General features: G+C 43.1%; 1 protein-coding gene across 1 annotated transcript; it reads right to left on the bottom strand.

Moving 5' to 3' along the window:
* Window positions 1-17,410: 17,410 nt before the first annotated feature.
* On the bottom strand, window positions 17,411-24,108 carry LOC135329227 (uncharacterized). The gene is made up of 4 exons (XM_064517179.1): window positions 23,444-24,108; window positions 21,965-23,062; window positions 20,427-20,532; window positions 17,411-18,600 (listed from the first exon to the last, which is right to left on the bottom strand). Exons 1-4 carry the CDS (start codon window positions 24,106-24,108, stop codon window positions 17,578-17,580), a joined length of 2,892 nt encoding a protein of 963 aa, XP_064373249.1. The 3' UTR covers window positions 17,411-17,577.
* Between the last annotated feature and the right edge of the window lie 52 nt (window positions 24,109-24,160).

Genomic DNA, 24,160 nt, shown 5'->3' with positions numbered 1-24,160 from the left:
GTGTTTTAGCCTTGATACCAGCATGAGCCTGGCTGTGCTTTAACCTAGAGGCTATGCGGTGTGTGCAGCTGTTTTTTACCCTACTTCGCTGCCTATGATAACATCGCATTAGTCAGAACAATGAGGAGGCAGAGGCGAAGCTAAAACTGAAGTTTAAAGATCTGACTCATTCAGTTTCTGTCACGAGAAGGTGCAAATTGCACTTCCTGCGCTTGCAGCACACCTAGCAAACCTCAGTTACGACGCGGCCCCAGCGGCAAGGCGCCACGCTAGGAAAGGGCCTGCTCAGCGGCCCAGCGTACGGCCATCTCACTCGCGCGTTGTTGATCCCTGTTGCTGATTGTAAGGTCCATAATGGCTGCTTGCAGAACCTCTGCAGAGAGGCTTTGTGTAACTGTAATTCTCCTTCCTGCTTTTGCAGTCTTTGCTCACTGCCACCCATAGAGGGCAGCTCGTAGTATCAGTATCCTGATAATCTTCTGCACAGCAAGAACTTGACAGACGTAGAAGCCTCTGCCCTTAACTTTTGATATTGATAGGCAGAATAGTAGTAATTACAAACCCTACTCATGGTAGTAATAAGCAATATGTTGCTTATTTTTTTCTCAGAAATAGCAGTAAACTTGCTTCTCAGATGTATTAGTTTCATCAGCCAAAATAATTTCATGACTCCAATTCCATATAATTATTTGCAATAAAAATACAGGGCTGACAAGTGCTCTGGGGTCCTGCTGAAAGCATGTTGCAACCCTTTTCAGGTCATAAGCCCTCTACGCAAAATACAAAATAACTGTGATGGGTTGTAGTAATGTAAGTCATATTAAGCTTATACTGTGTGTGCAGATAGCCACGGAATATGCTCAGGAGGAGGAGCCAGCAAAAGGAAATTCTGTCTGGAAATCTGTGGTAGCTAGAGCAGAGGAGGAGCTTTCGAGGGCAAGTCAGGGAAGACTGCTTTGCCCAGTGTTCGTGTCATCACACAGGATGTTTTGGTGCAGATACCCCGCTTGCTGAATGCTGTCTTCTATGCAGCCTGCAAGGTTGCAGCTGGTGGTGAATTTGAACAAAATAAGGCATGCTCCAGCTAACTTTTTCGGATATTTGTACGTGTCCACTTTTGGGGAATGGCTGTTGTCATTCTAATGCTTGGAACCAGAATTTGGCTCAAAAATATGGAGGTTTTGCAGTTGTTTTGCCTACCTTTCCAGGCCATATACATTTTTCTTCCACACTCAGAATTCACTGTGTACATTTGAGATTCTGGAAAACCATGAACAGAGTCCCAGGCAGGAGTTTTCATTAAAGCTAGGTTAGTTGTTCAGTATTGTTACCAATATGTATTTACCTCCACAGCACTTTGAAGGTGCTTTCTTGAACCTCGCTGAGCAAATGGAAGGCTATAAACACCAATGATCCAATCTCAGATGTGATGCAAAAAGTTGAGTAATAAGCAGTCAGAACATGTAATGCTGATGTAGAAGGAGGTGTGTTTGCTCAGTCGCACCTTGTATCTTGTTTATCTAAGCTTACCTCACTGAGTGCCATGACCTTTTAAGAATCACTCAACATACTTCCCATTGGGTAATCTTTTCCATACTCCTTCTCATATTAATTTTATTATTCTATTATTTAAGATGATTTATCTCTAAAATATGTTTATATATTTCTTAGAAGATTTTAAAACAGTTATGAAGATTTGTCTTTGTGCTGGTTAACCTGGAAGAAGGGGCAGGTCAGGTGAACTATATGCAATTACATCACATATATTATTCATGCCATAAAAAAGCTAATGAGAGCTCTTTTTTTTCTAGTCTACCCTGGGGTGGAAGAGAGACTTTGATAAAGCTTTCAGAGAGGAATCCTAGAAAACACATTGGGAACCCAAACAATATTGAGAGAGTGATAGAATTTCCTCTCCAGATGAACAATAAAAAATTGGACAAGTGAATAAGTTCCCTTTTCTGCTAAAGAGAATCAGAGTGGCTCACTTGTGTATAATATGCCCTCGGCTAGTAATGAACGTTTTCCTTAACTCAACTATTTTATTAGAAGTATTGCATTCTAAGTAAGAGCATCTTAATTCTGTTACTTTTTCTCTATATAAAATTTCAAACAATGACAGTAAGCATACAACAACCATGAAGTTATCATATTCATGCAATATTTTTATCTGTATCTTGCTATTATCATATTGGTTGAATCTAAACAAGGGGGAGGTGCTAAACATATATAGATTAAGAGTACAATAAATTTTCATCATGTCCTCAGGTAACTGACTATGTTCTATGTTCTATATCTATCTCCAGATACTTCTACATATGTAAACCTTGTAAATTTTTGAAAATGTCAGCTTTAAACATTACTACTACTGATAGTTTTTCGAAAATTAAAGACGTTAAGGGGTTTTTAATTATATATATATTAAAATTAATTGTCTCCTATAAAGCATAGTGCATGTTGTAAACGCCTAGAGAAAGACTCACATTCTAAATACTTAAAGACATCCTAGCCAGTTTGTTTTTCAAAATAATTTCTTTATTTTAGCTTCTCCTTAATTTCTTTTGCTTCTTCTTTTACAGTGAGCAGTATTTTAACAACACAGAGAAAGGAAACAGAAGCATGAAGTACACTACTTCAGTTTCAACAGAGACAAAATACAAGGTCTGTTAACTGTTTTAAATGTACAATCAAATTACACAATATTCCTTTAATTACCAGATGTTAATAGGCATGAGTGTACTGTTGAAATAGGCATTATCCCTTTTTTAATTTCATGTTTTGCAAATAAAAGCTTAGATATTCTCTGTATTAAAGTCTTCACAATAAAGGGATGAATTATAACTACAGTTTGTGTGGCACTGAAAGCACAAAACTGTAGTCAGTAGCCTAAACTTCAAATCATTGTTCTCAGCAGTAAGAAAAACAATTTCTGGAAAATGTACTTTCATTTTATATTTAAACTGTGCAGGATATAGTTGAAAATTGCTGTTGAAACTCTTGAATGAGTCTGCTTCCTAAAGTTTTAGGATGTGTCTTTAGATATTACAAATAGATAAAAACTTTTCAAAATTTCCTACTTTTGAATTATTTTTAGTTCATCATTCTCAAAATTTACAAAGTTCACTGTGTTCCTATACAGACTTTCTGTATTGTGAAACTTCTCCAGATGATGTTCCTAAATTTCAGAATAGATCATTGGTTCGGAAATAAGATACTTTTGAATATGTTCCATCTTCTTAAATTTTACCTATAGTTAGCAACATTCTTTCTCACAAAACAATTCTGAATAAAGCTGGGACACAAAGCTAGAAAACGTTTGATATCAATTCCTACACTCCCATCACAACCTAGTCTTGTCCCATTGAAACCAGCAGTAGAACCTGTTTTGCTTCAGTGGAAGAGAATTCAGCAGGAATTGTAGGTTATTTTTCTGATGTCGTGTTCTTCAGCTTCTGGTCTAGTTATTTACATTTAAGGACAGTAAAGAAAACAGAAATTCTCCCTTCAAACGCCTAGATTTCCTTTGTTTTTAGTTATAGTGAGGGTCATTGTGGTCCCAGGCAGGGAACAGAAAATCAGATATCAGAAGTTTAGATCATGATTAAGAGAACCTCCTGGGAGCATATGTAATAGTTGTGAGAGGAAAGATGGCATCAGAATGTAATTAATTAGAACACTTTTGCACCATAGAGAGATGACTGTCTTTAAATAGCATGGTGATTGTATTAGTCCTGTATTGCAACAACACATTGTTCCTGCTAAGGTATTGCTAATGTATCATCTAGGTGGCAGAGAAACCTGTAGACATACTGCAAATGTGGATAGTTTTCCAGAAAAGAATTAGATTTGATGAGCTTTATGATTTCAAGAGAAGTTCAGAAGTTCCTTATCTAAACGTCAGTGTGACGTTTTCACAAGCAATGCCTTCCTAGCATCTCACATTGTAACTTACATTTTTCTCATTTGAAATTTATCCCATATTAGGCTTATGATTAGGATTAGGCTAGAATCAGAGCTGCTTATATGGCGATGTTAGGGATGGAATTCCGTTGCCTAAACACAGACTTCTAGCGGCTTTTGAAACACACTGAGCTGCCTAAAACGTCCATATGGGGCTGTCAGATACGATACAGGTCCAACAGGAGATCCTTGTTCTTCTGAAGCAGAAAGTGCTTGCAAGGTGGGATACTCTATAGCTGCCTGGGTTTAGGCAGATGAATCCCCCCACCCTGTCCCCAGCACTCCATGCAGAGCCAGCACTGTCACAGCTACCACTACAGCTGATAGGGGAGCTTCTCCTCGCATCACATAGCAGCACCACTCTGAAGAACCACGTAGTCGTCTTAGAGATGGATGCTTCATCAAGACACTGGCTAAGCATATAGTGAATACCCAGCCCTGAATATCAGATTGGCCTCCTCCTCTCAAGGTGGTGGAGTTTTCTTCTGCTGGGAGCTTGTTCTTTCTGCTTTGTACTACCAGACCACTCAGAGGCTAAATATATAAATATTATTTTAAAAAATTTTTCACAGTGAACAAACTTCACTTTCAGATTTTTAGTTCATTCAAATTATGCAAAATTTGCAAACATGTCTAAGCAGTATCTAGGTAGAAATTAGTACAGACCCTTGAAAATCAATAGATGTTGCACAAAATAAGGGTAATAAAAGATAGTAATAAGAGAGGTTAGAGTGAATGGTAGTCTGATTTTCATTTCCCGTAAATCTTTTCTATTTCATTTATCAATGTAATATCAGTGTAATGCCCTTCACAAATGCCTGAAATAATATGACTAACATCTGTCATGGCTTTATTCCTTTGCATTTGCCAGAAAGTGGAAAAGCTTTGCTTCTGTGGATAGTCAAATTAAAAACTTCAAGTGAAATCTGTGATGCTTTTAAAATCAAGTATAAGCTTTAGCTTCAAATATAAATACTGCTGATGCACAAACATATTTCATTTCGTACCAAATTCAATGTTAACATCTTTTAAGCTTTTGTAATACTGGAAAATATTGTGCAAGAAGACGACTTTTATTCTATACCACATGTACGTACTCAGTCAATAGAACAAACGGGGAGATATAACACTGTAGTTATTGTAGATCAGCACACTGCTACACAAGAGCTAAAGAAATATTTCCCAGAAAACTATCAGCGTGGCACTGACTGACAAGCAATCTAGACTCCACAGTATGTCCTGAAATTGGTGTGGTGAAGGCCGTGAAGTTTAAGTTGGACAAACTGCTAAATTAGGGTAGTCTCTCTCCCAGTGTTTGCCAGGAGGATACCAAAACTGCTCTGGGTTATTTTGGTAGGATAGTCTACCAAATGAGGACAGCTCAAAGGTGGCTTAAAACTTTGGCATCTCAGAAATCCTGTTTCTACAGTCAGACAGGTAAAACCTGTGAGGCTTTGTTTTGGTATTTCTTACCCACATGTAATTAGAGCTAAGCTAATGAATTCACAGTAGTATAAAGCCAGTCCAATCTCAATGAGAGAAAAAGGCAGTGATATCCTTTATGATGGATAAAACAAAGTCCCTGTGCTTGAACTTTCAAGTTTTCAATGAAAATCCTGCTGAAGCTCTGATATGGTATGTCAAAGAAGGCTCTGCCATCCCAGACTGTGCATTTTATCTTGTTTTTTTACACAAAAAAGATTTTTTACTTTTGTGAAGAGTGATATATATATGGTGAGTGAAAAGAGTTCATGAATTTCTAAACAGAGAGATAGTATAAGGACATGTAGCCTGTAAAACTTTCACTGTAATATGACACTGCTGCGTATCTCTGTTGAATCAATTCGAGTTGTTCACAAAGAGATTCATTGCGACAAGACGCATTGGTTATGATCATTCCCTGTTAAGTTCCTTCTGTAGTTGTAGCCTGCCTCTTAACAGCCATCTTCCATCTGAGCACAGAGCCGAAGCTCCCGCTAAAAGCTGACTAAGAACATTACAGAGAGCATGGAACTGCTGCCCACACTGGGTGTGAAGCCCTGCTTTAACATGTTGTTGAAAAAGGCTTGCGTGAACAGGCCCTGTGGCTCTGTCACAAGAGCTGTGAAAATTCATAAATTGAAGTTTTGCAATTTGCCTGCATACCTTGTATCTGAACCACAGATAAGACCCTTACGCTACTGTTTCCTCTTGCCCGTACGTAGGAAATGACCAAGTGATAAACTAATGACTAAGCAAAGCGTATACATGTGGTTAGTTATGCACATATAAGGTTGACTTCTAGGGTCACTGACAACCACAGAAGTCAGTGGCTTAATTTTACTAGGTCTATTCTGCATATTCTAGCAAGAGCAGCGACAGTTTTTTGTTTATTTAAGGCATGTTTTCAATGTGTTCGTCCGTCTACGTAATAAACAGAAGATAGAATGCCTACTCTGTGCATGTATTTATGGCTAAGTAACTAAATGCTCCCTGTGCTAAATAGATTATACTAGGAGACCAGAAGGCTGATTTGTCACAGTGCAGTGCATTTAAAAAATAGCTCCGGACACCATTACTGACACCATTGGTCTGAAGCCATATGACTGCACAGAGCATCAGTGAAGAGAGAAGCTGGCATGTGTGGAATAGTTTGAAGGCTCGGAGCCATAACCTTACTCTAAACTCATGTATTAGTGTTATCAGGCTGTAAGGAAGAAGTTGCTCTGCGTTCTGGGAGAGCTACTGTAGTTGCTGGCCACTGCATTCCCTTTCGCTTAAATAAAAAGTTTTACTGTTTGTCTTTCTTTGGAGGCACACATGCAATGTCTGTCCTTGATATAATCATCAAAATAAACTTCCTATACTCTGTATTTTCCCAATTTTTTTTGCAGCATTTATAGAACATTTTAAAGCCTATCTATATTTCCTCTGTGCATCCAGCCAAAGGCGACATCTATCTATGGAGATTATGTCACATTCTTGCACCATGCAGGCTCAGTAAAGAGATGCTGACTCCACATACGGTCTGTATGCAAAAAGATTCGTGAAGATGACTACAGATGAATTTTGTAAAATGCAGCTACACAGTTTTGTCAACTCAGAAATTATACCCATTAGCTGTGTTTATACCTTACTGTTATCTAACAAGCAACCACAGGCTAGTCTTAGGTATAATAAGAATTAGGCCAAATGTTCTTCTGCTGCGTTCTCAGAGGCAGTTGTGGTAGCCTGGAAACATATTCGTCTGTGGTAAGCCTATGGCTAACAGCTGAGCAACAGCCAGCTACGAGCAAAAGGAAAGCTTGCATGAAAGGCGTTATATGACTTTTGAAAACAGGACTAATGCTCTGAAGTTACCTAGATGCTTTGGAAATGCTTGAGCAGTAGTATCTGTGTACCTAAGTTCTGTCTTAACTGATGGTCACAATGGAGAAGCCCAGTATCTTGAGACCATCTACAGTATCTTCCTTGCATCTGAAACATCTATTTTCTGTTTGTCTCCTGTTCTCAAGAATTAAATTCATTCTTCTCAGTCATATGAACTTTGGATAAATACAGGGTATATCCATTCAAGATATCTGAAGATCAAGCACAAAATAAATCACAAGTTTTCTCAAGGAAGCCCAGCATCCCTGATAAATATCAGAAATGCAGACTTTGAGACTGCTGAACTTCAGTTGGGGACAGATGCATATAACAGAACAGTTTCAAAGACTTTGTGCACATAACATTTGTATTTCTCCTGTGTGGGCTTTTTTTTTAAGGTGGTAAGTAAAGACAATTGCTGGTGACAATTAGCAAATTTAATTTGTCTTAAAATGAAAACTCATATCCTGCTGACAAAAATCGTATATGTTGTTCAGCACTGTGATCTATTTGGATATTTGAAAGCAAACATTCAGAGCAGATTAATTCTTACTAGGTGCTAGATAGAGACTATCATCAATTTACTTTATTTTGCTAGTGAATATTGTACTTGTGAAAGATTCTAGAGCTGCAGTTTTGGAGGCTTAAATATTTTAGCCGTTAGGATTGTTGTATTGCAAGTTGATTTCACTACACACCCATCTACCATAGACTGCAAATTGAGGGACCATCAAGAGAGCTGTTACATGTGTTTATATGCCCATTCCTTGATTTACACTATGCAAATGAACTGATCTGGCTATTGAAATTGGTACTTTTTATGATGTGGATACTTTTCATTTCCAAACTCTGTAAGGTCATTATGCTAAACAGCTATCAAAGGGAAACAGTTAAGGATATGCTTTACAGATTCTGGTATGACATTCTTCCAATCATGAAAACCAATACAGCAAATGTAAAGGTTATAGTAAAATCAGCTGACAAATGTGTGCAGCCAAACCTCTCTTACTGTGAGTAGCTTCTAACTGTGCTTGTGGTGGGGAAAAACAGCATGAAGCTCATCCCGAGAAGTCTAATATCTCTGGGGTTGGGTGGGTTTATTATTATTTTTTTTCTTTAACAGGACCAGGGAGCTACTCTTGAAGATCTTAAAATGTTGAATAACTCAGTGAAACACAAAGTCATGATTTGTGTTTGTATAATAACAATGTTTAAAGCTATTTGTCCATTACTAAGAGAAGGCCTAGAAGAAAGACCTGGAGATATATTCAAAACAGAACCTCCTTGCCCAACTGTGCTGGAACAGCTTTTGCCAGAACAGCTGGAATAGTTTTAATTGTAGTTCTTGTAATTGTCATTGTAATTACCTAATGCTTCTTATGCAGAGAGGGAAAACGCGCTGGTCATTTCAATAACTCAGATGGAAAGGCCAGAAAAACCATCATTATTCATGGACTGCAAATGAGTTTGCATCTTCTGCTACTTTTGATAATAACAGCTGTTGGAAGACACCCTGATAACACTCTTACATTTATCAGCCATTGTTGTTTTGTCATTTGTACAACAGTTTAGCCCTGTGGTTTATGGCCTGCAAAACAAAGAACTGCAAACCAAGCTATTCAACAGGCAAAGACTTAGTTCATTTACTGACCACATGACAAACAGTAATGACCTAGCAGCTGTTTAGCTAACTGAGTTAGATAACTGATCCTAAGTGTAAAACTCTAGCTCTTCCAACTTCTCAGAAAATACACCCATCCCTGCACTGTAAAACAAGCAAGCAAATAAACAAGAAAGTTTTGGACACTCCTGCACAAATTGTTGTTATGGCACTGGCTGGAACTTAAAGGAACTTGAACTGTTTGATTTTAACAATTTTTGGATGCTTGGCCATAGTACTATGAAGCTTTCCATGAAACACGATCAAGTAGAAGATTATGTATGAAATGACATGTGAAAATGCTATGGGTTTTCCAGTGGAGATCTAAAACTGGATTTATCTTAAAGGCAATGCAAGTCTGCTTTCACTGGGCTATAGTAAGAGTCATGACTGTAGGGAACACGGTGCAAGGAATCCAGCTACAGGTAACTTCTTTAAATAGGAAAGTAAGAGCCGTAAAGTGTGTTGGGATCACAACCTTTCCAAATGCAAAGTCAACTTGCAGTAGTAATGATTTTTTTTTTTTAATATTTGTAAAGATGTGTGCTGTCAGGTCTTCACTCATTACATTTAGAATAATGAAGTCTTATTAAGATTTTAGTGAACTTCTACCAACTTTTTGTGAATTTGTCCTTTTTACTGTTGAATTCTAAAGTATTCCAAAAATAGCTACATGTTTTTTTTTTCAATTTAAAGTCTTTGGCTGCTACAGACATTACTCATTGTTGGTAATGATTTGCAAAGTACAATTTTCTTTGTTGGATTTCAGCTAGAGAATTCCTGGCATTAGTTTACACTGCAAGTAGAGAAGACATAGAGGTCATTCATAGCCTGCTTTTGGTCATTTGCTTTCTCACATGATTTATATTCGTCTGTACATTGCTATAGCAAAGACCATTTCAAATTTTGTGGTTACAAATGTGCATTGATGTAAATGTGGGACAATCCAAACACGCATGGCTGTGGTCGTGGGAACTGAGTTCTTAAAAAGGATTTATCACACATGCAAAATATTTAAACATACACTCATTCTAAAATTGTTTACTTTTCAGACAAAACTAGGTCTGAAAGACTTCAAGAAGTAATCCAAGCCCTCTCCTGCCATGTGATGAAATACAAGATGATGCAGGCAAGATTGGCCATATCTAGGCCTGGAGCGGGGAACGCTTTTCTCAACGGTGTTCCAGTAGGCTTTTGAGTCTCGCTGGCAGCTCACACCTTGGTGTTATAGAGTATTGTGTCAGAGCAAAGTGAATAAAGCAGAGTCCAACCTGTTTTTTTGACCTGTGACCCCAGGTTTCCAAACTTTCCGGCTGGAGTGTGCCTCTAAAAGTTCGCAGGACAGGTTAGCATAATTTCCTATTTCTCTGTACAATCACTCTTTCCTTGTGCATTTAACAGTTTTATAGATTCAGAATTCTTAGCAATTATGTCTTTGTCAGTCCAGGATGCATACAGTAAATAATACTCAGCTTTCTGCTCTTTTTTTGGTACTACAAGGAATATGCTTTTTATGTGTGACTTTTCAAATTTCTTTTGGATTGTTTAAAAAAAAGAATATTTTAATAGCTTAATTAAGCATCATTGCTTTCAGATCACTTGCAGTTGTAATGGCTTTTTCTACCAAATGATTCCAGTTGATTTGCAAAGCTGCGCTACTACTCTGTCTGTTGCTGCTGAAGAATTACTATGGCACCCTGCCCAACCAGCTTGCACCATAATATCTTTACATTACAGAGGTAAGGCTACATAAAGGTGGGATTCTAGTGTGTGCTAGCCTGCACAGATCAGCATGGGGAATGATGACAGTAAAATCCATCAGCTTTGCTTTGGCATATGCTAACACATTACAAACCCTTTATAGTCTAGACGTCCTCTGGTTGCAAGCACAAGCTTACATGTTTGTCACTGCATCTCCACTAATGCTAGTTGACTTCTGCAAGCATATACTACACCTACAACTCCGTTATGTTTGTGAATATACCTGACATGAACTCCTATGTAGTATTTCACATAGCAATTTTCTCATTGCGTTTCTTTATATTTTTCATGTTTATTTTTATAATCTTAGTTACCCCTTTCCAAAACAGAGTCTCTCCTCAACGCTGGGATTGTTGACTGTGTTCTCTGTGATATTCGTGTGACTGGTTTGGTACACCTCACACTGTAACAACCTGTGAGGGTAAAGTGATGGAAGAAATCCTCTTCCATACTTCCCAAATGTGTAGTTTTACAGCTGTCTCCCTTAGAAAAAAGCAAGTTGCTTCCATACCTTAGTACAGGCTATCTTGGACAAACCTGTCTTGTTCTATAAACTATCTGTCTCCCTCACTCCTGTTCCCACTCACATGCTACTTTTATCCAGCGATGAGTTCTTCATCTAACAAGAGATGATATATTGTTCCTGTGGCACCTTTAAATGTGGCTGTACTTGAGGGAAGGGCGTACAAATTTTTTATCTCTTGATTCCCCACATCCACTGTATTCCCTGTCTTTTAGAGGGAGATAAAGTTATTAAAATCTTTGGTCTTATTTTTTATTCTTAGACTACCTCGGCATAGAAATTCAAAAAATTAGACTAATTTTTGTTGAATTTTTTTTCAGCATTGCCAAACCTAAGAAACCAAGTCATGAGTAGGTACACCAGAAAATGAAATTTCAGCTTTTAAATCATTATAAAATTAAAGGACAATACATCTGGGGTTCACTTGCCTTTTAATGTTTAACCTTTCAGAGTATGCTTGCTTTTAGCTTTTATATACATCTTTGAGGACTAAAAATTGTTTTAAAATAAACACATTTTAAAATAAAAGCTAATATTCTTCCTAATAATAGCACCTCATAATCCTATCCCATGATTCTGTGATGAAGAAAAACAAATCACACTGTACTGAGGATAAAATCTGAGTAACTGCTGAATCACTATATGATTCACTTTATATTTATATGCTTAACTTGTCGCATTTAAATGTGAAAGCATTGGCCTTGTGTATGTCATCTTATATGTGCTAACAAGCAGCTGAAAAAGAGAAGAAAAAAATGCTTATTTAGCAGTGGGTTTAGATGAACCAATGAGATCCTTGATTGAAACTTAAAGTACAAAAAATTGAGGAAGTATAAGCCCAACCACCTGCCAATTTCTTCTGTGATCAGGAGGAAGATAAGCTGTTTTCAGCTTGGCATTTATTTTACTTTAATATGATAAGTAAGGCACAATTTGCACAGTAACTCAAAACTAAAGCCAGCTGATGATAAGCTCTGCTTCACCAGTTGGGATGTGCCCTGAATTGTAGGTATGATGAGGAAAAAGAGTTTCCTGCCTCGTTGTATAGAGTATATAGGGAGTAATGACCTGAAAAAAAGTGGCCAGAGGTTTGCATGTGTGCTGAGCCCTGCTTGGAGGCTAGCACTGTCTGGTGCCCGGCAGGCCAACCCCGGGGCTGCCGCGAGCTGCGGCTCTGCTGGTGCCGTGGTACAGCTGCCCAGTAGTGCGGGGGCTGGCTCCTCCGAGGAGCCTTTCAGACTGCTCTGGGACTGCTTTCATAGCTGCCTTGTTTAAACTGAGCAGTTAGTGAGGAAAGCATCCTCTGAGGGTTTTTAGGATACTAGAAACATCGCATGAACTCTGAAGTGTACAGCAACATCTACTAAACAGGTCTCCCTGAGCTGCACACATTTCAGCATCACTGAAAATGCTTATGTAAAAACAAAGAAACAAGCTATATGGCGCTACCACAGTTCCATATTAGCAATGGAGTTTAAGTCAGACAAATGCTAGAAAATAAATAAAATCAACAAAAACATATACTTTAAATTATTATTTTTAAAAATTATTATATAATTTAAATTATTACAGGTATTTTAAAAGTATTTCATATTATTATTTTTAAATACTATTTATAATAAATTATTATATTTAAATAAAATTTAAATTATTATAAATGTATTTTAAAATTATTATTTATGTTAAAAATTACTCCAGTGGGAATTTTCATCAAGTAGACAAAAGCTAATAGGGAATGTAACTGAGCTCCGACCTTTTCCCCATATCCTACATGAGAGTTCTAAAATTGCTACTTTTGCTTTGTTGTGTTTTTATACTTTCGCTATTTCCTCCATGTTCTTTCTCTGTATTTGTCCAGACAGAGCTCCATTTTATAGCAGCAGAGCAGCTCGAAGAGCAGAAGCAGCCTACCTGCTTTCCCACAGTGAGTAACCACAGGCCTTGAAATGGCTGAAAACCATATGCTGTGTAGAAAAAGACATGAAGACTGGTTGTCCTTGATCCCTTTCCCTTTGGTGAATTATGATTGCTATTGTTGGTTATGATATAGTCGTATTTTGTTAATGAAGAGGATGTCCTCTGATGAATTTATTCAGGGCTTTCAGAATGATGACATCTTATGATGGGTTATCATTTCAGAGGATGTTGGTAGAAACACCTCAGCGTGTATCTTCGAGCTTGCCTTCGCTACAGATGTTCTACTGTCCTGCAAAGCTTTTCAACACCAGTTCCAGGAAGCTCTCTCAGGCAATGTGGTTTTGCCCACGTGTAAAGATAGGCTGAAAGATTTTACACATGTTGATTGAAAACAGACCTTGAGTTCAAATAGGGTGGAGGCTAGATAGCAGTTTTAAGAGACCAGTAAATCTGATCTCTTCCACAGGAGCTAACATTTGCTGGTAATGACTGCATTTACTGGATTAGTTTTGCACATTCTAGACATTTTCAGGAGTGAGGATGTTCTTATATATATTTTTACTTTTTAGTGTTCCCACTCTGAAGTTAAGCTGGCATCCTGTATATCATGATTATTCTCTCTCATCGCCTTCAAATCAAATGCACTCAGTTTACAGGTGATATGTTTTGTTCCCTGTATTTGCAGACACAGCAAGTAGTGTGGACTCTGACAGTGAAGCAGTGTGCTTTTCACTGCCTTTTTCACTGATAACAGAAATTCTGAAAGTCAGGTTATGCTCTTAATGGTACTTGTTCTTCTAGGTACTTGCTTCCTAGGCCTAGAGCTTCAGTACACCAATGGTAAGGTCATATTGGTTTCACTGAATTTGCAGTGATGTAAAAAATTGAAATCTAGTTTGGGAAAGAAAGAAATCCATTCTGAGCTGGCTAAGGAGAAGCTGTACGTAAAGGATTACTCTCCAAAATAGATTCATGCTCAGTGTTAGGTATTCTTAACAAAGATGGTTAGCCCATTGCTGGCAGAAGAGTTTATGAAAGCATGTTTTGCTTGGATTGTTCTATTTTGTCAGTGTGGTTTGGAACACAAAGACTACTGTTTAAAAAAACATGACTGTTAATTTGCATTCCATTGCTGGGTTATTATATAGAGTGTGGAAAGAAAAAAACAAGCTGATTTTAAAAAGTATGTCTCCTTTTCCCTTCCTCTTCGTGCCTCCTTTATTTAATCTTTCTTCTCCAGAATATGCTCTCTTTGAGACACTGAGCATCCCCTAGGACCAGTAGGTAAATGTAAGTGCATCTACAGCTGTGTCTGTAGCTCATCTAGCAGAGCTATATAAATTAAAAAATGAATTCGACTTACAGAATCAATTCTATAATGATGTCTGTGAGCAGTGACACTTGCAAGATGTCTGCTCTGAAATTAGGAGGTAACTGCAATATGAAAATCCACACCCAGCCTGTTCCAGGTAACTCTGAGTGTATGTCACCAGTGACACAACCCCAGCTTAGAGTGCACTGCCACCAAATAGGCAAGGTCCACCATCCATTGATTCTAAGCCTCCAGCCACGTTCTCCAGCTGCGTCCATAGCCCTTGTGCTAGTGCTCATGTAGCAATGTGGTGAGATGGATTAGTTCACTGATATGACTGAAAGTAACCGTACCAAAAGAGGATTAGTTTTTGGTTGAATTGGTGTGCTGATCTGACTCAATGTGGAGCCCTACAAGCACTAGAGCTAGCATGAGCAGGGTGGGAGGAACACATGACACAGGAAATGGGAGAAGGTAGGACTGTCAGGGCCCTGAGGGCCTGATAAGCTTTAATGGCCATGACCAGCCTCACTTGGGGCCTCACCACACCCACTCCCCAGGAGCCCCATTTCAGTTCAGGCATACCTCTTTCCAGCTCAGTCACAACCATGCCCGTGCTTGGCCATGGACCCTGTCAATCTGAACCCCAATCCACAGGCTGACTTCCTGGCCTGGCCTCAGCCCTGCTTAGTCACTATAGACCTGCCTGGCAATCACTGGGCTGTGTCTGACCTTGGTTACCCTCTCCAGGCCTGATCCTGACCTGCAGATTGACTTCCTGGCTTGACCTCAGACTTGCCTTATCACAAATTTGCAAATTTGCCTGATGATCTGGGCTCTTGGTTGCCTGAGTTAGCCTGCTGTCACCTCTGGGCCTACCCTGCTCTCCTTGCTCCAGTACTGCAAGACACAGCACTGGCTGGTGAAGCCCCTGCCCTGCTGGCCACGTTATCGCGCTCAGCTCTTGGTTTCCCATCCCTTAGTACTGGCCCTTGGTATACCCTGACAAGGACTGACCGCTGGTAGCAATGCGGTCTTAGACTGGCTCCTGTCAGTCTGAACTAATCACAAGCCAGTGTTAAGAGAAGGCAGTAACCATGAAGATGGAGTTAGTTCTTTTAGGAGCTGCTTCCAAAAGAAACAGTCATGCCTTTTCTGCACCCCAGCCGCAGAGACTTGTTCCCACCTCTCTTCCTTGTGCCAGCACAGGTGTTTGTGCAGCAAGGCAATGAACCAGAACAACCAAAAGTAATAAAATTGGTTTTGGAAGAAAATAAGGCATGAGTCTACCCAGGGGCAGGAAGAAGCACCTGCTGTTGAGGGGAATGTGTGAGATGGCTTATTTTAGCAGGCTCATAGCAGCTTGAAGTTTGTGAAAGTACAGCTGCAAGATCACTGTGGTCAGGGGCTTTACTGTGATCACACCAGGTCTTTGCAGGATCCTGGCTGGGAATTTATTTGTGTGATTGGCCTATACTAAAGTGAGTAATTGTATGTATGTTTTCCTTTCTGTTGCTACCAAAACTATCTCAGGGATGGTGGCCCTGCTGCAATTGCATCCTACAACCTGCAATGTAGATATACCTGTGGTTGTTTAGGCCTTTCTTACATACATAAGCAAAGCAGAAAACATTGATCTAGAACCAAGTCTTTAAGGTGCTGGGCATACAAAGTTCATTTTCTGTTCATATTGAATGAGTGGAGGGTCAGGAGCTAGTAAAAGTTTTATGCTTGACTTTGCCAATTGAATTGTGTGAGGATCAATCCATTTAGTACTGGTTAGTTGTTTTTTGAATACATAACATTTCTATTGTTCTTTTCAAATGTCTTCTTCTGTCAGACTCAAAATGAAAGTAATGTCATGACTAGTTTGAATCTGAACCAGGAGTATAGTGTTCAGAAGACATTAACCTCTGAACTCTCTGTCCCACTACATAAAATCCCTGAGAAAAAATTGTCACCCTTGACCACACTTGTAGCAGGAAAGATAGTGATTAGTAAGAAATGGAAACTGAGTCATGCTCTTGATCATTAAGTTGTTCTCTCCAGATCTGGAATTAGGCATGATGAGGAAGCTTGCTCTGCAGCTGACTACTCTGGATCTCCTTAGTGACTTGGTATCCAGCTCTTATGTTATGCTACCTTAATTGTTTTTAAATAAGGAAGGAGGGAAATTTTTTCATAAGAACTGATAAAGCCAGAACTACCCAGCAAATAAAAAGTTATGTTCAACATAAGCAAGTAAGAAGCCTTTAAGAAGATTTATGAAGACAGAAAATAGTAATCACAAAGAATTTATTTTTAATACATTTCATAAATAACTCCTTACTCATTGCTGGATATTCATAACAGAACATTTGCTTTCTTCTCTATTAATGCTGAGGAATCTGTTAAGGACTTAATTAAAATGATTTGCTTTAGCACTAGCAAGATATATTTGCATCAAGATTGATTTATTTTAGAAACTTCTGCAGTTCTAGAATATGTCAAATATCATGGACATATCTGGAATCAGTGAAAGGGCAGTCAAAGAGGTAGCAGAGCCAAGCAGGCATGTGAAACCAGCTGCCAGCGTAAGTAAGGAGCGAGTGATGAATGGAATCAAAGGCAGTAAAAATAAGGACTGTGTTCATCTGGAATAGAGTCCCTGCTGCTTGGTCAAAAAGAATCTGTTGTAGATCTTCTTGTGAGTGAGTTATACTAAGTCAGATTGAGATAGTGCCAGCTAAAGCATTTTCCTGGATATTCAGGAAGAAAAGGAAGTCCAAACAGCTGTTAGATGGTTTTTCAGGAGTTTGGAAGTGATGGAGAAAGAGATGGACTGCTCCACAGAAGGACATATGTTGCCTTTTAATGCGCAATCTCCCGTCCGTCTGAGACGGCACGGAGGCTCCTCCTGCCTCCGGGCCAATGAGCACTGACACCAATATGAGGATGCTACAAATGGCGTTTATTGGACGTATGCATTCGCTTATATACCTACAAGCATACTGCTATCTCTGCGTCATATCCTTCCTCTTTCCGTGCCATCGCGAGATCTTCCGATCGCCGTTCCCTACATCTCCCCCTCCCCATGCTTTGGCTATGCTATTTGCTTTAAATTGCCGTGTCGTGGGTTAAGCGTTCATAATGTGGGTGTGGGCGGGACCACCCCTTTTCTAGCAGTTGTCTTACCAAGCATCTAAACACTAGTTTACATGCTAATATGCCTAGCACGAGCATCAGCAGCAGGCGCAACCCTTCTATTAGTAACTGCCTGGCCCATGGTCCTAGCCCAAGCCAATTACCAAACCAACTATCTAGCGGGTTAGTCATTACAGTAATTTTATGCGTGTGCTCCTTTAGCCATTCTAACTCACTGTGTATTGACCGGCTGTGCTCCGTCAGATTAAAGCAGCACATGCCTTCCACATCTTTACACCCATGACCCTGGGCTAACAGCAGAAAGTCTATGGCTGCTGTATTCTGCAGGACAGCATGTCGTAAGCTATCCATATCTTGTGCCATTTCATACAGTACTTTGGTTGTTACGTTGCTCTGCTTCACTGCCCAACAAGCTAGCTTTCCCAAGGATGCCAAGGCGTGCGCTGTACCAATCTGCGGGATGATTGATGCTCCGATTCGAGACGCCGCTCCCCAGATCTCAACCTTATCATCACACTCGGGACCCAAGCTCGTCAGACTGCGGCGCCTTCGACTCGTTTGATTTGCCATGTTTATCACAGCCGTTAGATTGGGCGCAAAGATAGTTAAGCTGCCTAAGTAACAAGGCCCCCCTACAGCACGTCTTGGGATCCTGGGCCACGCCCGGTCCCCACATATCAGGAACATTCCATCAGGGAGGGCCCTAGCCGTCTCATTTACCCAATGGGTCGGCCCTCCTCCTTTTGTTTCCGCCCCCAAAGAGCCGTTACAGTACGATTTTGCGGTATAATCAAACCCCGGTGTGCTTGAGGACACATTGGTCCACCCGGTCCAGTTAAGGTTTCTATAGACATTTATCCCTTGTTGATTATTCCCAAAGTGCACGCATGCCGCACCGGTGTAGTTAATTGGTGCTACCGAACCCAGAAGGTCAAGCTCTTGCGGGTCCCAGGGCAATGATGCATTCAGCGTGTTCTAGCAGTTACTAATATTGCTTGTGTTTGTGCAATGCTCTCTCAGCTTTGGTAGGTTTACGGTCAAATTCAATGGGACCCCTATTAAGCATGTCTTAAAAGGCTGCCCCGCACCCGCCAGCGTCAGGCAAAATTGCTTATTTGCTGTCCGGTTTGCCCAGGTGAGCCATAGATTGTTACTACCCCATTTCGCTAACGTTGGTTCGCCTTTCACCCCTTGGAGTCCCAGTCCCAGCATCGCTACGAGGAGAGCTACTTGGGTTGCTCCCCCTGCCATCTTCTCGGGTTTTCTGGTTACGCGTTCTTCTTGTGGTTTCACGCGCCTTTTCTCATCTGTTCTTCTTCTCCTGTCTGCTGTCTTTGCTGCTAGGAGGGATCATCGGCCATTCAGGGTGGTCCTCCCCTGCAATAAAGCTCAGACATTCATTAATTCACCTGACTCTCTGCTTCCTGTCTTGTCCTTGCCCTGAGGTCTGGGCGCACCCACTTTGCAGGGACCCATCTTATCACTTCTCCCTGCCTGACCGCTGCATACCCTCGTCCTTGGGTTACCAGCTGCCACCCCTCTTCCCATTCCCCTTTTTCCGGGATTCGGACCTTTACGTCTGGTCCCTCGTGCATTGCTCGGACCGCCCAATGCTTTTCCGCTGGCGTCTTGTTCTCCTCCCCCCTGGTGAACTGGTTCAGACCAAATAAGGCCCGCATAATTATTTCTGATTGTTTGTGCGCGGGGATCCTTTGTGTATATCCTTCCCCCTCCCCAAGAATCTCGATCCTTTGCTTTAAAGTGCGGTTTGCTCGCTCAATGATGGCCTGACCTGTGCTATTATAGGCAATACCGTGCACTAGCTTAATTCCCCACTGTACGGCCCATTCTTTCGTGCTTTGCGCTGTGAAACACGTGCCGTTGTCTGTTTTAATAGTTTCTGGGGCCCCCAGCCAGGCCATTGCCGTGTGCCAATGCAACTGTGCCGCCCGCGCTGTGACTCGTTTATGTTGGGTCGCCACGATGATACCGCTGTGTGTGTCCACTGTGACAGCCAGCCAGGGCCGTGGTCGAAGTCGCTGGCACATTGTGAAATCCGTTTGCCATATTTGGTTTCCTTTCAGCCCCCTGGGGTTGATGCCGGCGCCCCACAGGGGGTTTTTTTGGCAATACGGGCAAGCCGCAACCACTTCACGAGCTGTGGTGAGGGGGATGCTGCAGCTTTTTGCCAGTGCTTTTGCACCAACATGGAGAAGGTCGTGCACCTGCCTTGCTTCTGCGACTGTCCACACACCTTTGGCCGCTTGATCGGCTTTCTTGTTGCCTTCTTGGTACACTCCTTGGATTGCCTCATGACTCCGAACATGAATAACGGAGGCAGTGGCCCGCCGCTGTTGTAGGGCTTCTTCTAGCATTAGCGCAATGGGCGACCCGGCCCATCCGGGATACGACATGTTGTGTAACAATTTAAAGACGAACATGGAGTCTGTCACTACATTCAAATGCTCTTCTGGCCACATTTGCAATGCCTGCGCCACAGCTCGGGCCTCTAGATGCTGTACGCTACTGTCCGGCTCGCTGATCTTCACTCGGTGCCATTGGGCCTTTTGATCTTGCCACACAACGACCACTGCCCTGGTCACCGATGACGCGTCGGTGAACACTGTGCGCCCTGGTGCAGGTCGCTGTAGCACTCGGGCTTTCAGATGGGGCCGAAGGACGGAGAGGTGTGTATACATCTCCAGCACAGGCGATAATCTGATTGTTCCCGGGAATCCTTCTAAAGCTGTTGCTATGCTATCTTGTTTCTGGACCACGCTGTCCCATTGACTCCTTTTTACCGGCAGGTAAATGGACTCAGGCTCCTTCGCGAAGTGCCGAACGGCGGCGGTCCGTCCCTTCTGTATCATCTGTGCCAACGCTGTTACGATTGTGACGTATGCCGTACTTATTTGGTTCGACACTATCCACCATACGACTTCCGGACGCTCCGGCGCCCCTTGTCCTAGAACGCCTATGGCTCCTGTTCTTGTAACTGCCACGTACAGATTGATTGGTCTGGCCGGGTCGTATCTCGTTACTCCGCCCTTTGCCATGAGATCTTCTATTTTTCGGAGGGCTTCTAACGCGTTCGGTGTCATCTGCCTCGGTTCCCATGGTTTGCGGCCCTTGAGCAACTCGAACAGTGGCTCCATCCACTCCTTGGGAATACCTGTCAGCCCTCGTAGCCATTGGAGAGCTCCAACCAATTGCTGTACATCATGCAACGTCCGTATCTCTCTATTGAGCTTTATCGGCTGTGGGACCACAGCTCTGGGGAGGATGGTGGTTCCCAGATAGTCGACAGATTCTCCCCTTTGCGTCTTCGCTTTCTGGACGTACAACCCCGCTTCATTTAGGCAGTTAATTACTGCCTGTTCTGCCTGATCGGTTTCTTGCTGGGTCTCTGCGGCTATTAGGAGGTCGTCCATGTAATGGATGATAAGCGCGCGCGGGAGCTGTGCCCTTACCGGCTGCAATACTTTAGCCACTGCCGCCTGACAAATCGTAGGTGAATTCTTCATGCCCTGCGGGAGGACGGTCCATTGATATCGCGCTGCTGGCTCCTGCAGATTCTCTGAGGGCAGTGTGAAGGCAAATCGAGCTTTGTCCTGAGGGGCTAATGGTATAGAGAAAAAGCAATCTTGGATATCCATCACCACCACTGGCCAATTCTTTGGTATTGCTGATGGTAGTGGCAACCCCGGCTGGAGGGCACCCATCGCTTCCATCTGCTGATTTACCGCTCGTAGGTCATGCAGTAATCGAAATTTAGACTTGTCCTTTTTGTGTATCACAAATATAGGAGTGTTCCAAGGACTGTGGCTTTCCTCCAGGTGTCCCTGCTCTAGTTCTCTACTTACTATTTGTTGGGCAGCCGCCAATTTGTCCCCTGTCAATGGCCACTGCTCTACCCACACAGGCTCATTGGAGCACCATGTCAGCGGGACAGCGAAATGAGCCCCGAGGAGGTAGGCAGTGGCCCTTACCCTAAATTTGTCAGGTGAAAGCCGCTTTGCGATAAGGCATCTCGCCCTAACAATGGTTCCCCTATGGCAGTTATGTACGGCTGCACACGGATGATCTGAGCAGGCCTATCCGGGTCCTCCAATACAATTGTGATATCGGTTTCAGAAATCATAGCCTCCGCTCTGCCTCCCACTCCATCTAACGAGCTTGCCACTTTTGCTGGCCAACTCGATGGCCACAACCACGAGGGCACACATGTAACATCTGCCCCCGTATCTAGCATCATTATTAAGGGGATGCTAGGAGGACCCGCCCCTGGTGGGCCTACCAGATGCGCTCTCACTCGGGGTCTCTTCTCACACCCTAAGACCAGGGCCACGCGGGGTTTCCCTTCGGAGTTTGGTCGCTGGAGCTGTCCATCAGCGGTGTGTTGTTGTTGACGGGGGCTACTTGAGGCCGGCTCACCGGGGAGGGGTGGCCCCTTACTTGCCCTCCCCGCTTCTCGTTTCCCGGCCGCCGACAATCTCGTGCTCTGTGTCCTGGTTTTCCACAGGCCCAGCATGTGAGGCTCCCCATACCCCCTGTTGGGCGCGCGTAACTTCCCTTATTCGTGCACTGTGCTCTCAAATGGCCCATTTGCCCGCAGCCAAAGCATGGGCCTGCTTTTGGACCTCCTCTAGCTCTAACCTCCGGCATTGCCATAACTGCTGCAGCAATCTGTAGGGCTGTGGTCTTGTCCCGGTGTTCTAATACGTACTTGATCGTCTGCCCTAGACTTGCTCCCTTAGGCGCTGTTCTTAGGATTTCTTTTGTCAACTCGTTGCCCTGCTGTTTGATACATTCCAACATCACCGCTCCTTTTGCAGTGTCTGGTAAAGATGCAAGTTCTACTGCTGCCTGTAGTCTGTCACAAAACTTGTCAAACGGCTCTCCCACTCCCTGCTTCACAGTCGTCCATGGGTCTGCCTGTTGCACCAGTGGCCCAATGTCATCAAAGGCCTTTCGAGATGCTTCTGTTGCCACCAGTATCTCCCGAGGTCTCAGGCCCGCTGCCTGCTGCTGGGACGTAGCCATGGCCGCATCATTTCCTCTTAACCGCGTTAGGGTGGATTGGCCCAGTGGGTTCTGCGGGTCTGCCTGCGCGGCCATCAACGCCTGCTGCAGGCGCGAGGTCCACGCCTCTTTCCACATAAGGACCATCGTGGGCGATAAGACCAGTCGCGCGAGGGTGCGACAATCCCACGGCACTAGGCCTCCCGCGTGCGCCGCGTCCAGCAACGTCTGTGTCACCGGGTGTTGCAGGCCCTGTTCTTGCACTGCTTTCAATAGCTGTTGTACCGTCTTCGGGTCGAGGGGCACCCATTCCACTGCCCCCCCCCCGGGGGCAACTCGTACTGGGAAGGCCCCTATTGGCGCACGAAACTTGAGGCCACTCAGGGCGCATTCCGTCGCTATCAGTTTCCAGCCCGTTAGGGGAATTTCTTTTCCCCCTCCCGCTTGGGCGGAACCTGCTGCCTCTAATAGCCCTCTTTGTTTAGCTACTTCCTCTTCCAGAGCTGTAAGCAGCATAAACATCTGCTCCATATCTCTTGTGACTTTCTTCCCCTTTTTTCCTTCCGCATCTGACTGCAGCGGGGAACTCCGCCCTAGTTGCTGCATCTTCGTCGTTATTCCTTCTAAGGAGTCAGAGTCTGTGCCTGAGTCTTCAGTCTCCTCCTTCCGCAATGCTGGTCGACGCCCACTCCTCTCTCGGCCAGCACCATCTTTCCCCGGGTGCAGCACCCTCGGTCTTTCCCCTGCTTTTTCTCTTCTTTCGTCTTCCCACTGCACCCGAATCATGGCCCCCGGCAGCCAGTCTCGGGGATCATCCACTATAAGCGGTCTTTTCTTTTCTTCTGCCTCCTCCACTTTCACCTTGCCTTCTTTTCCACTACCTGCCACTGGCTTTCTCATAACTCGGTCCCCATAAAGGTCCCCTGATTCTCCCCTTTCCATCGCCCTCATCTCTTTCCACGGGTACCGTGGGGGTGGTGGCGGAGAAGAGGGTATTACTGGGTATGCCTCTGGTGTTTCCCCCTCTCCCCGCTCTGGTTCCTGATAAACCACCTCCTCCGTTTCCACATTCTCCGTTCTCACTTCATCCCCTACTATTGTCTCTCCCTCTATCACCTCCGTTCGCTCCTCTGCGTTCACTGCTGTCTGTGTCGCCATTTCCGCGGACATGTGCAGCGCTGCGCGAGCAGCCTGCCAAGTCTCACGCTCCTCCTTAGTCCTTTGTAAAACGGTCATTACGTCTCCCCATGTCTTAAGCTCTGCGGCCTTCTTCGTGGCCATGGCTCTCTGAGCGAGCGCTCGAGTGCATTTCTCCCAGTTAGAAGGGGAAAGAATGTCCCCTGGTCTAACTATCGCTCCTTCTTTCAGGAGCCGCCTGACGCAGTTTGCAACTGCATCCGCTCTCATAGAGAGCCCCCATTCCCGGGCACCCACACGTACAACCTTGACTACCGCGTCCATGATCCGGATCCTCTCGACCGCCTGCGGTCCGCCGTCTCAGCTGTCACGTCGG

The sequence above is a fragment of the Dromaius novaehollandiae genome, chromosome 9 (genome assembly GCF_036370855.1).
Source record: "Dromaius novaehollandiae isolate bDroNov1 chromosome 9, bDroNov1.hap1, whole genome shotgun sequence".
Lineage (NCBI taxonomy): Eukaryota > Metazoa > Chordata > Aves > Casuariiformes > Dromaiidae > Dromaius > Dromaius novaehollandiae.
Note: the sequence above shows the minus strand (reverse complement) of the source record. Positions and strands in the feature narration are given on the sequence as shown.

Excerpts from the sequence above, each read along its gene's own strand:
- LOC135329227 (XM_064517179.1), bottom strand. The coding sequence starts at position 24,108 with ATGGACGCGGTAGTCAAGGTTGTACGTGTGGGTGCCCGGGAATGGGGG. Across the intron at positions 23,063-23,443 it reads GATGATCCCCGAGACTGGCT|GGGCTGGAAACTGATAGCGA; the intron begins GCCGGGGGCCAT and ends AATTCCCCTAAC. Across the intron at positions 20,533-21,964 it reads GGAAACCCCGCGTGGCCCTG|TACGGCATACGTCACAATCG; the intron begins GTCTTAGGGTGT and ends GAACCAAATAAG.